Here is a 13,912-nt window from a genome sequence, read left to right as displayed (position 1 = left end):
AAAGCTGTGTGAATAGGCCGACTGGCGGAAGTGGCAAATCACGGTGAATGTCCCTGCTGTGTCAAGAAATATGTATCATCTCCCAGTGTTGCTTCATCCCTTTGGCCCTACAGTTCTTAAGGAATAGCAAGACAGGGAGGTGTTGTACGAAACAACAAGCTGTGCGAATTACCTGTCCGGCCTTCAGCCTGGGCTTCCTTGCTAAAGAGGCCCCCACTGACGGTTAGGATCTGTATCTTGTATTTCTTTCCTGGTGTTAGGTCTTCAAATTTGTGCTGTCTGGTCGTGGCTGCCTCTGATGTGTTACTTAGGAGGATCCCATTTTCACTTAGAAGCAGGATATCATATCTTTCTGCCACGCCAACAGCTTTCTGCCAACTTACTATTAAGGAGTGACTGCTGTATGCATTGTCTGCAGTTATTCCCTGGACGGACGCTGGGACTGCAAAGAAAAGAGAGGCCAGTTCCATCACTTAGGGTTAAGTAACCAATTGAGAAAAACTTCCCTAAATCAACTGCAGATGGAAGATGATGCCTCATGGTTGCATCATCGACACTTTCCATGTGCCCTTAGGAGAAAGTATTTCTTGGCCTGAATAATCTGTATAACTGCTTAGATTCTCTCTTTTTTTTTTTCTCTGATTTAGACGGATCTTGAAGTCAAACAAGTAGAAAAATTAGTGGAAGTGACACTGATAAATATGCAGAGAGATGCATATCGATGTATCTAGAAAGTGGAAGAAGGCTGAACAAATTTACATTCAATGAATACAGTTTGGATGACTGAATGGTGTTGCTTGTTTAGACTTTCATTCCCAAGATTAACTCAGGTCAAAGCTTTAAGCATTGACCTAAGCAGTAGCATATAACAGTGTTTGTACTACAGCTCCTGATGTGAAAGGCCAGATAGTATTATTTGTTAATAATATTTTATGTCCTAAGCTTATATTTTTTCTCATTCTACATAATATCCTTAAGAGATCTCATCCACTCCCATGGTTTGAATTGTTAGCCATGTGGTGCTGACTCCCAAATTTAAACTCTCAGTTCAGATCTCTCATCTATTTTTGCAAATGACATCCCTCTCTGGATGTTCCACAGACACCGCCCCCCCAACCCTCAAGATGCCCAGACTGAACTGCTCATCTCCCTCCCACCACCTCCTCATTGCCCTTTGTTGGTCCAAGTCTTGGTCCAACTCTTGATCCAAGCCAGAAACTTGTCACACTCACCTTTCTACAGAATCAAACACGAGTCTTGTCATTCCTGTCTCCTAAATCTTACATCTCTTGGGTCTTTCCACCTCTCTCCTTCTCTTCCTCACTAGCCTAGGACACTATCATCTCTCACCCACAGTACTGCAAGTCTCTTGTTTCCTCACTTCCCACTGTTTCTAACTGTACACAGTGTCTGGCAGATTCTCATAGCATGCCATGCTGATGGCCCTTTAATCGCTATCCACAATTCTAAACCCTTTAACAAGGCATACAAGGCCCTTCGAAATTAGGTCCATCTACCTACTTGGCCACATGGCTCACATCGTTATTCTAGCATAAGTAGTGTATAGCTCCGCAAATGTGCCATGCTTTCTCTTCCGTCCAGGCCTTTGCTTTTCTGCTGGAACCAGATCAACACATACTTCACCAGGATAATTTCTTAGTATCTTTTAAAATGTTACCTCCTCCTGGAAGCCTTCCCTGACTCTTTTTGTTTGCTCCTATAGTATCCTGACATTACTTTTATTTTAGCACTTATCATGCTATACTTTAGTTGCCTTTTACCTGACTCCACTATATTGTAAGCTTCTTTGGTCAGGGGCTCTATCTTGCTGCTGAATTCCCATTTTCTAACATAGTGCTTGACATATAGTTGGAGATATACGTATATGAAACAGACACAGAGAAGGGCACAGTACAGAGGCCCATGCCCCACAACTAAATAAGTGGTCATGAGAACGGAAGACATCTAGTACATATTGTATCACAGTAGAGAGAGCATGACGCTTGGAGCCAGACAGACCTAGATTTGAATTATAGCTCTAGGTCTTATTACATGTATCCTTGATAATGTTTTATAAACTTTCTAAGCCTTACTTTCCTCATCTATAAATTGAAGGTAATGATCTCTACCTTGTAGTATGGTTAAAGATCATTTTAAATGCCTGGCATTTATAGTGGTGCTGATAGCTTATTTTTGTTTTGAAAGTACTATGTGAATAGTGATATTAATATAAATAAACAGATACATTATTAATCCATCACAAATGAAGTAGATGGCATAGGTGTGTTTTTCTTTAAAGAATTTTGAGAAAGGGGTAAAATTTTGAAACACGCAGAGTTAGAGAATCAACTACTATATCCCTTAGCAAGTATAAAAATCTATTCACATGATTTCGTTTCTAGTTACCTTTCATTTGTTTTTGAATCACTCTATTCAGAAACAAAAATGCAAAGAAAAAAAATATGAGAAAGGCTCTTGAAACCACAGTGAATTGTACGAACTTAGTGGTTTTGAATTTGGGTATTTTCCATTTGTGAGTGGCCAAGCCCATCCATCGTCCCATTATGGAGAACTATTTGGCCCTTCTCCAGAGGGACGCTTACCTGTACGCCCGAGCGCATCTACCTGGTTCTTCTGGGACCCGCTGACAGAGGCGATCACGATCCGGTACTGCTCCCCAGCCTCCAGCCTGTGGAACGTGTGCTCAGAGACAAGCTTGGGGACGGTCTGAGACTCAACCTTTTGATTCTGCCTGAACGCTGACACCGTGTAGGAATCCACGTCCCCCCCACCTGGAGTCCAGTTCACCGTCAGGCTATCTGTCGCCCCGTTGGGAGAAATGTGAATATTTTTGACAACACTAGGAACTAAAAAAGAGAATAAATTTAAAAACCATCACTTAGAGGATGAACTGTGGAAATTTTCAACTAAAAGTTTTGTGCTTCCTACCTTTTGGCATCTACTGAAAAAATACATATGAAAAATATTGGTATCAATCTACCATTTTTCTCTGACTTTTCTGCTTGAGCTGAAGTTGATGGGGGAAGTTTAGAGGGACATCAAGGCCAGTGAGTGGAAATGAAGAATGCCAGTTATATAGTGGGCGCTAACTAGATTGACTTGGTCCAAGTCTTGGTTTTCTTATCTACTAGTTGTGGGACTATAGGCAAACTGCTTAACCACTGTAAGTTTCAGTTTCCTTATCCGAAAAACAGCAATGATAATAATAGCGACCAGCCCACGAAATTGTTAGGACTGAACAAAATGTACATATAAAGTACTTTGCTGTGTGTCTAGTTCACAGTAAACTCTTAATAAATGTTAACTATTATAGCAACACTCCTAACAGAGTTCCAAAGAAGGACTATCCAACCAACCAATCAGGTTATTTATATTTAATCTGTAAGCCTCACAGGCAACAGCTATTTATATCAATTCAATGTTATTTTTCAGAAAGCTTTTTTTTCTCCCCCTACATCATACTTTAGTTTTGCTAAACCAGCTCGGACAACATTATTGTCACTATCAAGATAACCTTCTCCCTTCTTGCCACCCCCCAACCCCTTAGCCCTTTAAATCCTCAACCAAAACGCCTGGCTACCCAACATGCTAAATACACCACACTATCTAGTCAGGTTCTAGAGCCAGATTTCCAATTACCTGTGAAGCCCTCAATGAAGGCTGACTGCTGTACATCTCCACTGATCGTCAAGACAAGAATTTTATACTGGCGCCCTGGTGTGAGGGAGGTGAATCGATACTCAGTTGCGGTATTGACAAGGTGAAAAGGAGGAAATACTTTCATATCGTTGAAGAGCAGTTGGATCTCATACTGGTCGACGTCCCCATCAGCTCGTGTCCATGTCACCTGAAGGTCCTCAGTGCTCCTGTTGCGCAATGTGAGATCCTTAACAGCCTCCGGGACTATGAGAAGACATTTCAGGAAAGTGACTGATCAGAGTTTACTACACAATAATTTATGAATCACATTCACAGAACTGGCAAACATCTCCCTTTCCCGAATAAACCACTTCAGCTACTTCATGCATAATTAAACAAGAAAAATTGGAAGCAACTATTACAATTGTAATTTTTTTTCTGGCATAAATCTTACATGCTAAGTATTGGTAGAATATAATTGTAAAATGAGTTTTGATCTCAATCCTAGGATAAAACAAGACATCTAGAACTTTAAATGCCACAACGCAGGAGGACAGGGAAGAAAAATGAGAAATTTGGTGTTCCTGCTACCCCACTATGCTTGCTTTCATCTGCCAATAAATATTCTGTAATTATAGGCCATGGCTTGGCTGAACGATGTTGGCTCCAATGAGACTAACTGGGAATGTAATTTACTCATCAGTAAGCAGAGAAAATTCAAGGTTCAGATAAATTATTTACTCGATGACCTTCAAGTCCCAACCAACTACCAAATTTTGCAATCTTTCCACTTACTTGTTCTTCCATTCCCTTGTTCACTGGCTTCATATTGTCCACTTTTTGTAGTAACAGTGACACTGTACAACCGTCCAGGGACTAGCTTAACAAATACACACTCGTTTTCAGACTTGGGAATGCTTTTCGTCTGAATGAAGTTGTTTTTGTTTTTAATGGTGACTTCATAGTGATCAAAGTCTCCAGTGGCATGTACCCAGGATACCTTTAAATAGTCGCTCCTGGCTGAGTTGCTGATACTAACTCCCTGGACCTTGTCAGGCACTGCAAAAGAGAACAGAAAACAGCTAGGGATTTAATGGTTCTGAGGGAGCAATTGATCACAGATGACAACACGGGACGATAAAGGAAAGTGAGTAGATTTTTACTGTGTGCATTTAAAAGAAAAATCTTAGACCTTCAGATCACAAATTTCTGGAGGGGAAAGACTGTTATCAGTTTAATCAGTTTGGACTGATTAAATGGATCTTTTTACAGACCTGATGAATTAATTCTAATCCTGTTCTTAGCCTACACAAAGTGTCATGTACAAAACGGAGCATTAAACATAATAACTGATGGTTAATATGAATGATGGCAATGATATTAACAATTCCAGCATACCTTGGTGACTCAAGATATGACACTAAGTTACCAAGAAGAGTATACACAATCCAAAAGAAAAACGGAAGATGAGGAAACACATATGGTAACCAATACATGAAAAGATGTTCAACGTTGTTGGTGATCAAGGGAAATGCAAGTCAGGGCCGTGGCACAATACCATTTTACATCCATTTGGTTGGCAAAACTAAAAACTTGATAAAACCAAGTGTGAGAGAGGATGCCCATCTACAGGAGATTGGATGAATGCAATGGTATATGAACACAGTGAAGTACTATACAGCAGTCACAATTTTTCTTAACTCAAAACACAAAAATATGGATTTTGCCCTTAATATCAAAACACAAAATATGGATGAATCTTATCAAGATAATACTAAGTGAAAAATCTTAGTCCCCAAAGATTACATACTGCATAAAATATACCTTTCTTTGTATTAAAACAACTAAGATTTAAAAAGTATAATTTTAGGACTACATAAATAATAAAACTGCAGGATGGAAGGCAAGAGAGAAAAATAAGAGTGAAGATGATGGTTACTTTGGGATGGACCAGTGAGGTGTGAAATACATGATCTGATATAGATTATTATCAAGTCCCTAGCTTTTATTTTGGCTAGTGGTTTCTCAAGTACATATTAAATTACTAAAAATTATTAACTAAATGTCTAAATTTAATTAAATGCCATAAAAACAAATAGCAGTGGCAACTGACGCACAGGATCCTGAACCAAGAATTATGATTAATCCAACTTTGTGCACCTGACATTCCCCATAAACATATAAACAAACGAACAAACCAATCTGTGCACCCATGGGTTTTTTCTCAGTTGATCAATCAATCAATCAGTGCTTGTTAACAGGAACACAGTAAAATAAGGCAATTCTGTATTTTGAGCATGATATTAAGCATATTCTAATTTTTCATTTGGGGCTGTATTTTAATTCAAAAGTAGGCCCTAGATTCATTACTATTTGGCTATAACTGGATTTTATAAATATTAATGAGAAGGAGCATTGAAAAGAAGTATGAACTCAATCAGATCCAGGGCCCTAAATTTCTATCTTAATACTAGCATGTTCTCTGGATTGGGTAGCCTCTGTCTGTGTCTGGTTTATGTTAAGGGATTTCTGCTCTGACCACATGTCACGCCTATGTCCAAGTTTTCTCTTCCACTTTCTTCCAAAGCATGAAATGACTCAGAAATTTCAATATTTTGGTATCTAAGCTACATTTTTCATGAAGCTTCTTAACACCTACAAGTTGCATTACTATCCTTTGTTGGCTTATGTGTGCTGGTTTTTGTACTGGAATATATCTCACCACAGATATGGAGCAAGGGCAGGTGTGCTTTTTTTTCAAGATATTTATCTGGAACCAATCAGAGTGTTGCTAGAATTTAGTCATCACAGACTTGTACAGAAGAAATTCTGAAGTGACACTGTAAGTATGGGCTAAGAAAGGTCAACGATCTAGGCAATTTACTGAAGGCAAAGCAGGAAGAAAAACCAGACTGAATACCATGCTAAGTCAGTAAGGGGCTCTCCAGGTGGAACTGCGGGTAATTTGTGGGACTTGCCTTGCTGTACGGTGAGATGATGTGATACGGGATTAGAAATATTGACACTTTCACCCAAAACGTAGAAGGCATTGAGACAATCAGCCAAAATCAACAAGGCAACAACACAGACACCACTCTCCAGTTCAACTGACTTGTCAGGGGCAGTGGTTTGCCTTGATTCGTCACGTGCCAAATCCAAGTTCATGTTGGTAAAGCATCAAAAGGGTGCTTTGAATAAAGGATCACTTTTCTTGCATTTAAAATCAATCCTAGCACAAGGCCTTGCAATATGAAGGTCATGTGAATAGGAAACATTCATGAATTGACACCAAGGGGCAGCAAGGGGCTAGTGGTCGGATGACATATCCTTTAATTGCTGGCAATTTTTAGGCTCCAAATTAATCAACAGAAGACACTGACATAAGGCTGCTTTGTAAATAAAAATCAGATCTCAGTCAGTATCGCGCTTATCAGCACAATACGTAATAATTTGAGGGTAGGGACTATCTCTTTATATCCCTGACTAGTGCTTTCAGAGAGAGCATGACGTAGTGGAAACAGCCCTGGAGTGCGGTAGGGCTTGGCTACTGCTCAACCGTGTGACCTTGGAGAAGCCACAGTTTCTCTCTGGGACTTTAACTCAAATGAGATGGGATTAGATCATTCTTTTTTTTTTTTTTTTTGCGGTATGCGGGCCTCTCACTGTTGTGGCCTCTCCCGTTGCGGAGCACAGGCTCCGGACGTGCAGGCTCAGCGGCCGTGGCTCACGGGCCCAGCCGCTCCGCAGCACGTGGGATCCTCCCGGACCGGGGCACGAACCCATGTCCCCTGCATCGGCAGGCGGACTCCCAACCACTGCGCCACCAGGGAAGCCCGGAATTAGATCATTCTAAGGACACTTTCAATGTAACAATGTAAATCAGTGGTTCTTAACTTTCTGAGGTCACAGAAACTATGAGAATCTGATAAAAGCCATTCACTCTCTTTCCAAAGAAATGCACATACCTGCCTTATCCCCAACAAGTTCACGGACAATTTGGGGGTTACTGCTTTCCTAAGGTCTACCCACGAAGCACTGGGTGAAAACCCCTGATCTAGGTGATTTCTGATTATTAATTTACCAAACATTCATTACTCAATGAATGACTCTGGAGCCTACTAGGCTCCAGACCCTGTGCTGGGGCACTGGATGGTGTCAGTTGTCCCAGATTCTCATGGAAAAACTGACATTTTAAAATGCAAATATCAAACCATAGATCAGCAGGAAAGATTTGATAAAATATTAACCTCACCTTAAGCAGAAATCTCAGATGTAAACCCCAGGAAGCATAAGTATATTGGGAAAACGGTAGTTGTCTAAACTTAGCTCTTTCCAGCACATTGAAGACCAACCAGGCCTTCAAAGCCTTTGCTAAGAGTTTGCTCTTAGTCCCAGAATTATAAAGGTTCACATCTTCACCTTGTGTGAAAAAGGATGAACAGTGGTCTTGACCAACAGACATTTCAGGAAGGATTTCAGGACAGAGAGTTTTGTAGGCTCTGGAGTCATTCAGAACTGGGTTCAAATCCAGGATCTGAAGTGCACCGGCTGTTTAACAAGTTAAACAGTTGGACAAGTTACCCTGAGCCTTGGTTTTCACCCAGTGCTTCGTGGGTAGACTTTAGGAAAGTAGTAACCCCCAAATTGTCCGTGAACTTGTCGGGGATAGGGCAGGTATGTGCATTTCTTTGGAAAGAGAGTGAATGGCTTTTATCAGATTCTTATCAGAATCTGTAAAATGGGAATAATAACCACAACTACCTCAATAAGGACTTTATAAGGATTAAATAAGTGAACATCCATAGAGCCAGGGTCTAGCAACCCTAAACAGAAATACCTGTTACTGTATTTGAATATACTATGAATTCTAGCCACGAAAATGGTGTTCATCTTACTTTAAAGGTAACATCTGCTCACATAAGGAACTTCTTGCGTGAAAATATGAAGATGCCATAATAATGTGATCTCAACGGTCTTTAATCCCCTCATTACAGAATTGCTGCAGATCTGTGATGCCCTGAACCACATAGCCGGCTGGCTCTCATAGAGCCTGAACCTCCTGAGATCCTCACCTGTCCGCTCTTGGCCGAAGGAGTGATTTTCATACTTGCCACTCCTCGTCGTTATGGTCACATTGTAGAGGCGACCCGGGGTGAGGGAGCTGAAGGAACATTCGCTGACAGACTTGGCAATCACGAGGGACTGAACCACCCTGCCATCGTGGGAGAGTGTCACCACGTAGTTATCCACGTCTCCAGGAGCAGGCAGCCAGGATATACTGAGGTAGTCATTGCGACCAGAGTTGTTCACCCTTACTCCACTCACACTGGAAGGGACTGGGATTTAACAGGGGGAGAAAATTTAAAAAAGAAAGGCACAGTCAAAAGTCTGAGTCATCTATTGTGGTGGGCAAAAACAGTGTGGACTCAGGAGATCTGATTACCTATGAGGTCAAGGAAGGGTGACGATTTCACTGTAGCTTCTGGAAGCTGAGAGTTCTTACATCATAAGATTAACCAAGATAAAAATCCAAGGAAGTCTTTTGGATGCCTCTTAAATACAAGGATGCTGCTACTGCATTTTTATGGTGTCGTTGTTTGTAAAGTATTTTAAGTGGAGGTTTTTTTATGTGAACGTGTCAGGAAGTCCCCCATGTAGGAAAGGGAACAGACATTAACTATCTAAATGAAAGAGCTTGAATCAAACCCATCAATAAGGAAAGGTTTTTGAGGGGAAAGGTGAAGAGTGCAATAGCTTTTCTAAAAGTCTTAGACATTGGGATAGCTTCGACCTTCTTGTGATTAATTTATTTATTCCTGGGGAGTCTAATCATTTACACAGGTGAAGGGGTTGTATTTCCCTTCGCAAAGCATTTCCTGCCCTCTAGTGGTGAGAAATAAGCCTAAACGCCTATCCTGGAAGCAATAAGTCTGGAGACCGGACTTGAGGGCAGAAAGACATGCTGTGGCAATAATGGCCTTTCTGATGTCCACCATAATTATGTGCTTCTCTCAGTTGGGGTTTTAGCGTCACAAGCATTTACTAAGAACCAACTATTTTCCAAGTACACAAAAATGGAAAAGATGTGGATGACTGTAAAGAGTTCCCTGCCTAGAAGTACAGTCTGCAAATTAATAATCATGGTATTGAATAATAGTTGTTCCATGTATTAGAAATAAATGCATGACAAATAGTACTGTCAGTAGTGAATATAAGAATAAAATATATAGTATATATGAACTGCACTACTGTTTTCATCATTGGCTGACAGACTTCAGCTATATATTTTCATATAATTGTCAATATCCCTACATCACATATAATGGACGGGATTTGGCTAGATGACCTCTGAGAATCCTTCTCATCTAATATGCTCTGACTTTGCGGTTTAATCCCCAAAGTCTTCTGTGCATTTACAAGCACTTACCCATCACCAAAATTATAAACAGCACTCTACTAAATAATTCTGCTAATGCTGTTCCACGCATATGGACATTTCCCAGATATAACATTGAACTTTTAGCCATTCTATTTATGTATTGATGCCTTCCGTCCTTTTTTTTTCCCTGTCCTTCTTTCGTCCATCTAACCATCTGTATATCCCTTGGTTGTTCTCAGAATAACTATGCTTGTTTTTCAAAACTGCTGGGAATATTTGCAACTACTAACATTTTATTAGAAAAGATATAATTATTAAAAGTTTCACCAAAAATATAAATTCATGTTTAAAAAAAAGATATAATATTTTTTTCTTTAGAATGAGCATTTTCTCAAGTTAGAATTAGATTTGTTAAGCACATCTGATATCTTCAATTTTAAATATTTTGCCACCTTATCTAAGCTGGGAGGGTTTATATATATGTTTCAACTCTGTGGAAATATAAGTGAATTATTTCAACCTTGACTAATACTTCAGTAATTTGAGTAGATGGTAATGATTATCTAGGTTTTAGCCATTGAATTTTTTTACAATCTACCAGGTACAGAATTTACTAATTGAGGCACCTTTCAAAATCTCTAGTTATTGTGCTTCTATAGTAATATCCCATTTTTCTCTTTTCTCATGATAATGTCTGCACTCAATGTGTTTGAATAAAATAACTGATGTTTATATTTATTCATATCTTGTCCTCTCCTTAAGACTTTATTATCATTCTTCAAAGAATTTCTTGTCTCATTTTTGCATACTTCTGTTATATAATGGTCAAATATTGATACCTCTGTTGTCATTAAAATATAGGTATAAAAATAATTACAAGTCCCACTTATCAAGTGATCTCAGATATCAAACTATTTTAGTATAGCACCATACGCTGGAGAGCCCTTGTGGTATTTTAAGTTGGGAATTAACCTGTGTGGCGGCATCTGACTACTTGCTCACAAAACCATTTCCTTTTCCTCTTGGACACACAGCTAGACTGTATTTCCCAGCCGCCCCTGCAGTTAGGTGTAGTCATACAACTGTGTTCCCGTTAATGGAATGTGGGTGGAAGTGATGTGTTTACTTCCAGCTTTAGTAGTCTTCCGCCTCCCCATAACCTCCATTCTCTGAAGAAATGGAGAGACCTCTGAGAACCTAGAGGAAGGAAGAACCACAGATGGTAGGAGCCTGGGTCCCTTAATTACTGCTTAGAGAAGAACCAACCAATAGAGTTGTCCCGTCAGGAACACCCACATTGTACAGTTGTATTAGCAGGAAATAAGTCAGCCTAATCTGACTAATACAACTGCAAGTCACTGGGAGATGGATGCAAGATCCTTTTCAACTCCTCTCCTCAACTTGTTATTTCTCCTTCCCCACTCTGATACCCGGTGTTGGGGTGACTTACTGCGGATGGAAGAGAAAATGAAGGCTTAGATAGATAAGTGAATGGCAGAGCTAGGACCAGAATCTAGGCCTCTTGATTCCCCAACTAAGCTTTTCAGTCCCTCACCCCCAATTATGCTACATTGATGGATGGTGCCAAGAACCATTAAAAGAGAAGAAGGAAGGTATCAGGAAGAACACAGGCAACAGTATCAGTTGCCACAGAATGACAGAAATGGGCAGACATCAGTGAATTTCTACCTAGACTATAAAATATCTTTTCAATGACTTAGTTGCTCTTTTGGGAGAATTAATGAAGTTAATGGTCCCTGGGTTCATTAAGCAGGTGAGATTCATGATTTTCAAAAGGATATATCTATGGATACCTGACGCTGATACTCAGAATCTGAGCATTGGAAATATAGAGGGAGGAGACTGACATCCAACTTAACATAATCATATGAAATTAAACGGGCAAAGTCACTGACCTGAATTCACTAATAATTATTAAAGCTTCTATTGGATTTATTTAATTGTATATCTTTCTAAGAAACTGGAACATACATTTTATATTGTTTGTTTATGTTCTTTCTTTGTGTTGTGTAGAAAATTGTATTCCCTTCTCTGGTGCTGCACCTCTGCCTGACACATATGACCACATGACATTTATTTGATTACTTAGCTCTCTGCCCTATTTGACTATGAGCTCTTTAAGGTCAAGGAACATTGTTTAGGTGGCGTACAGTATTAAGCACTGTTTGATGTTGCTTGTGAAAATATATGGGATTGGGTAATTTTATTAGCTTAACTTTTTTTGTTTGTTTGTTTTTGGTTTTTTTTTTGTTTTGTGGTACGCGGGCCTCTCACTGTTGTGGCCTCTCCCGTTGCGGAGCACAGCCTCCGGACGCGCAGGCTCAGTGGCCATGGCTCACGGGCCCAGCCGCTCCGCGGCATGTGGGATCTTCCCGGACCGGGGCACGAACCCGTGTCCCCTGCATCGGCAGGCAGACTCTCAACCACTGTGCCACCAGGGAAGCCCTATTAGCTTAACTTTTGACCATGGAAGTTGGAGATCATTTTTTTTTCTGTCTTGAAACCAAGAATATGAAAGAGAATGGAAGATACTTTTTTTAAAAAGTTCATGACTTGTTTACCTTAATCGGACATAAATATTTCAAAGAAAATCAGCTAGATGAAGGAATAAGCTTAGGTAGCAGATGACTATCATGTCATCGCAAAGGGTCTTCTAGGAGTTCTGACACATGTATTGGAGATTTTAGAAAATTTAGAATTCATTCTCTCCTACTCTCACCCATCATCCAATTTCCATTCCTGGGAGATCAACATGTACTGTCTGGATAGCACTGAAACTTGGCTTTTAGGAAGATCAGAGTTGGGTCTGTCTTTAGGATGTTTTAAAACACCTAGGATATACCCTGGAGGTTCCACGTGCTCAGATCGCCGTAGGTCACACTCTTCTTACCTGTCCTTCCCTCCACCACCACTTGTCGGGAAGAGATTCCTCCGCTTACTGTGGTTACCACCATGGAGTAGAGGCTGCCCGATTTGAGGGAGTGGAAGCTGTATCTGCTGGTCTCACTGGAGACACTTTCATTTTTGATGACCACGTTTTCATGGATCAGTAAGACTTGGTAGAAGTCTATGTCTCCCAATGCTTGGGTCCAGTTAGTGAAGAGACTGCTTGTTGTCCCTTGGTTGGCCACATGCAAACCGGTCACTTGGGCAGGCACTAAAACAGAGCAGACAGGGAAGAAAAAACAGATGATATTTCGTCACCCTAAGGAAGTGTAACAAAAATGAGTAAAAAATGGAGACAGTCTTGAAAATGCTAAAAAAATATGTATTTTTTGATATAGACACTCAGCTTTATTTCCTGTGAAATATGGAGAACTGTTCCCCTACAGAGACTCTACCATTCTGAAAAAGCTGCTTATATGGGAAATCAAAATTATTTCAGATCCAAGGATAAGATGATGCATGCCTATTACGTAGTCTTGATTTTTAAATTTTAAATAATAAAAGGCTGTTTATTATATGATATCACTTATATGTGAATTCTAAAAAAGAATACAAATGAACTTATTTACCAACAGAAACAGACTCACAGACATAGAAAGCAAACTTATGGTTACCAAAGGGGAAGGAGAGGGAGGGATAAATTAGGAGTATGGGATTGGCAGATACATAAAACGCTGCTATTTTTGAAGACTGCTTACTTAATGTTATTTTATCTGTCCCTACCCCGTGAGAACTCAAAGCCACATGATCTACTGGAGCTAATGGTTGTTATGGGGTGGTATTGGGAAACCCCTTTAACCTGATGATTAGATTGTAGTCTAGGAGACTGGTAATTCTTTATTGGCACATTCTCAAGAGGACTATTCTTACACATGAAAATGCTACAATGCTATATGTTATAGTATT

General features: G+C 40.0%; 1 protein-coding gene across 4 annotated transcripts in view; it reads right to left on the bottom strand.

Moving 5' to 3' along the window:
- Window positions 1-13,912, bottom strand: part of PTPRB (protein tyrosine phosphatase receptor type B) — a 112,807-nt gene that overhangs the window by 44,659 nt on the left and 54,236 nt on the right. For all 4 annotated transcript variants that reach the window (XR_009543373.1, XM_060165336.1, XM_060165337.1 and 1 more), the window contains 6 exons: window positions 12,951-13,217; window positions 8,733-8,996; window positions 4,456-4,719; window positions 3,661-3,924; window positions 2,604-2,867; window positions 173-442 (listed from right to left, as the gene is read on the bottom strand). Coding sequence is in view for 3 of the 4 variants with exons in the window: in XM_060165336.1 (XP_060021319.1) it covers window positions 173-442; window positions 2,604-2,867; window positions 3,661-3,924; window positions 4,456-4,719; window positions 8,733-8,996; window positions 12,951-13,217 (1,593 nt within the window). In the remaining variant the exon portion in view is untranslated. The remainder of the gene's footprint in view (window positions 1-172; window positions 443-2,603; window positions 2,868-3,660; window positions 3,925-4,455; window positions 4,720-8,732; window positions 8,997-12,950; window positions 13,218-13,912) is intronic.

The sequence above is a fragment of the Lagenorhynchus albirostris genome, chromosome 11 (assembly GCF_949774975.1).
Source record: "Lagenorhynchus albirostris chromosome 11, mLagAlb1.1, whole genome shotgun sequence".
In the NCBI taxonomy this organism is placed as follows: domain Eukaryota; kingdom Metazoa; phylum Chordata; class Mammalia; order Artiodactyla; family Delphinidae; genus Lagenorhynchus; species Lagenorhynchus albirostris.
This window is presented reverse-complemented; position numbering and strand designations above follow the sequence as displayed.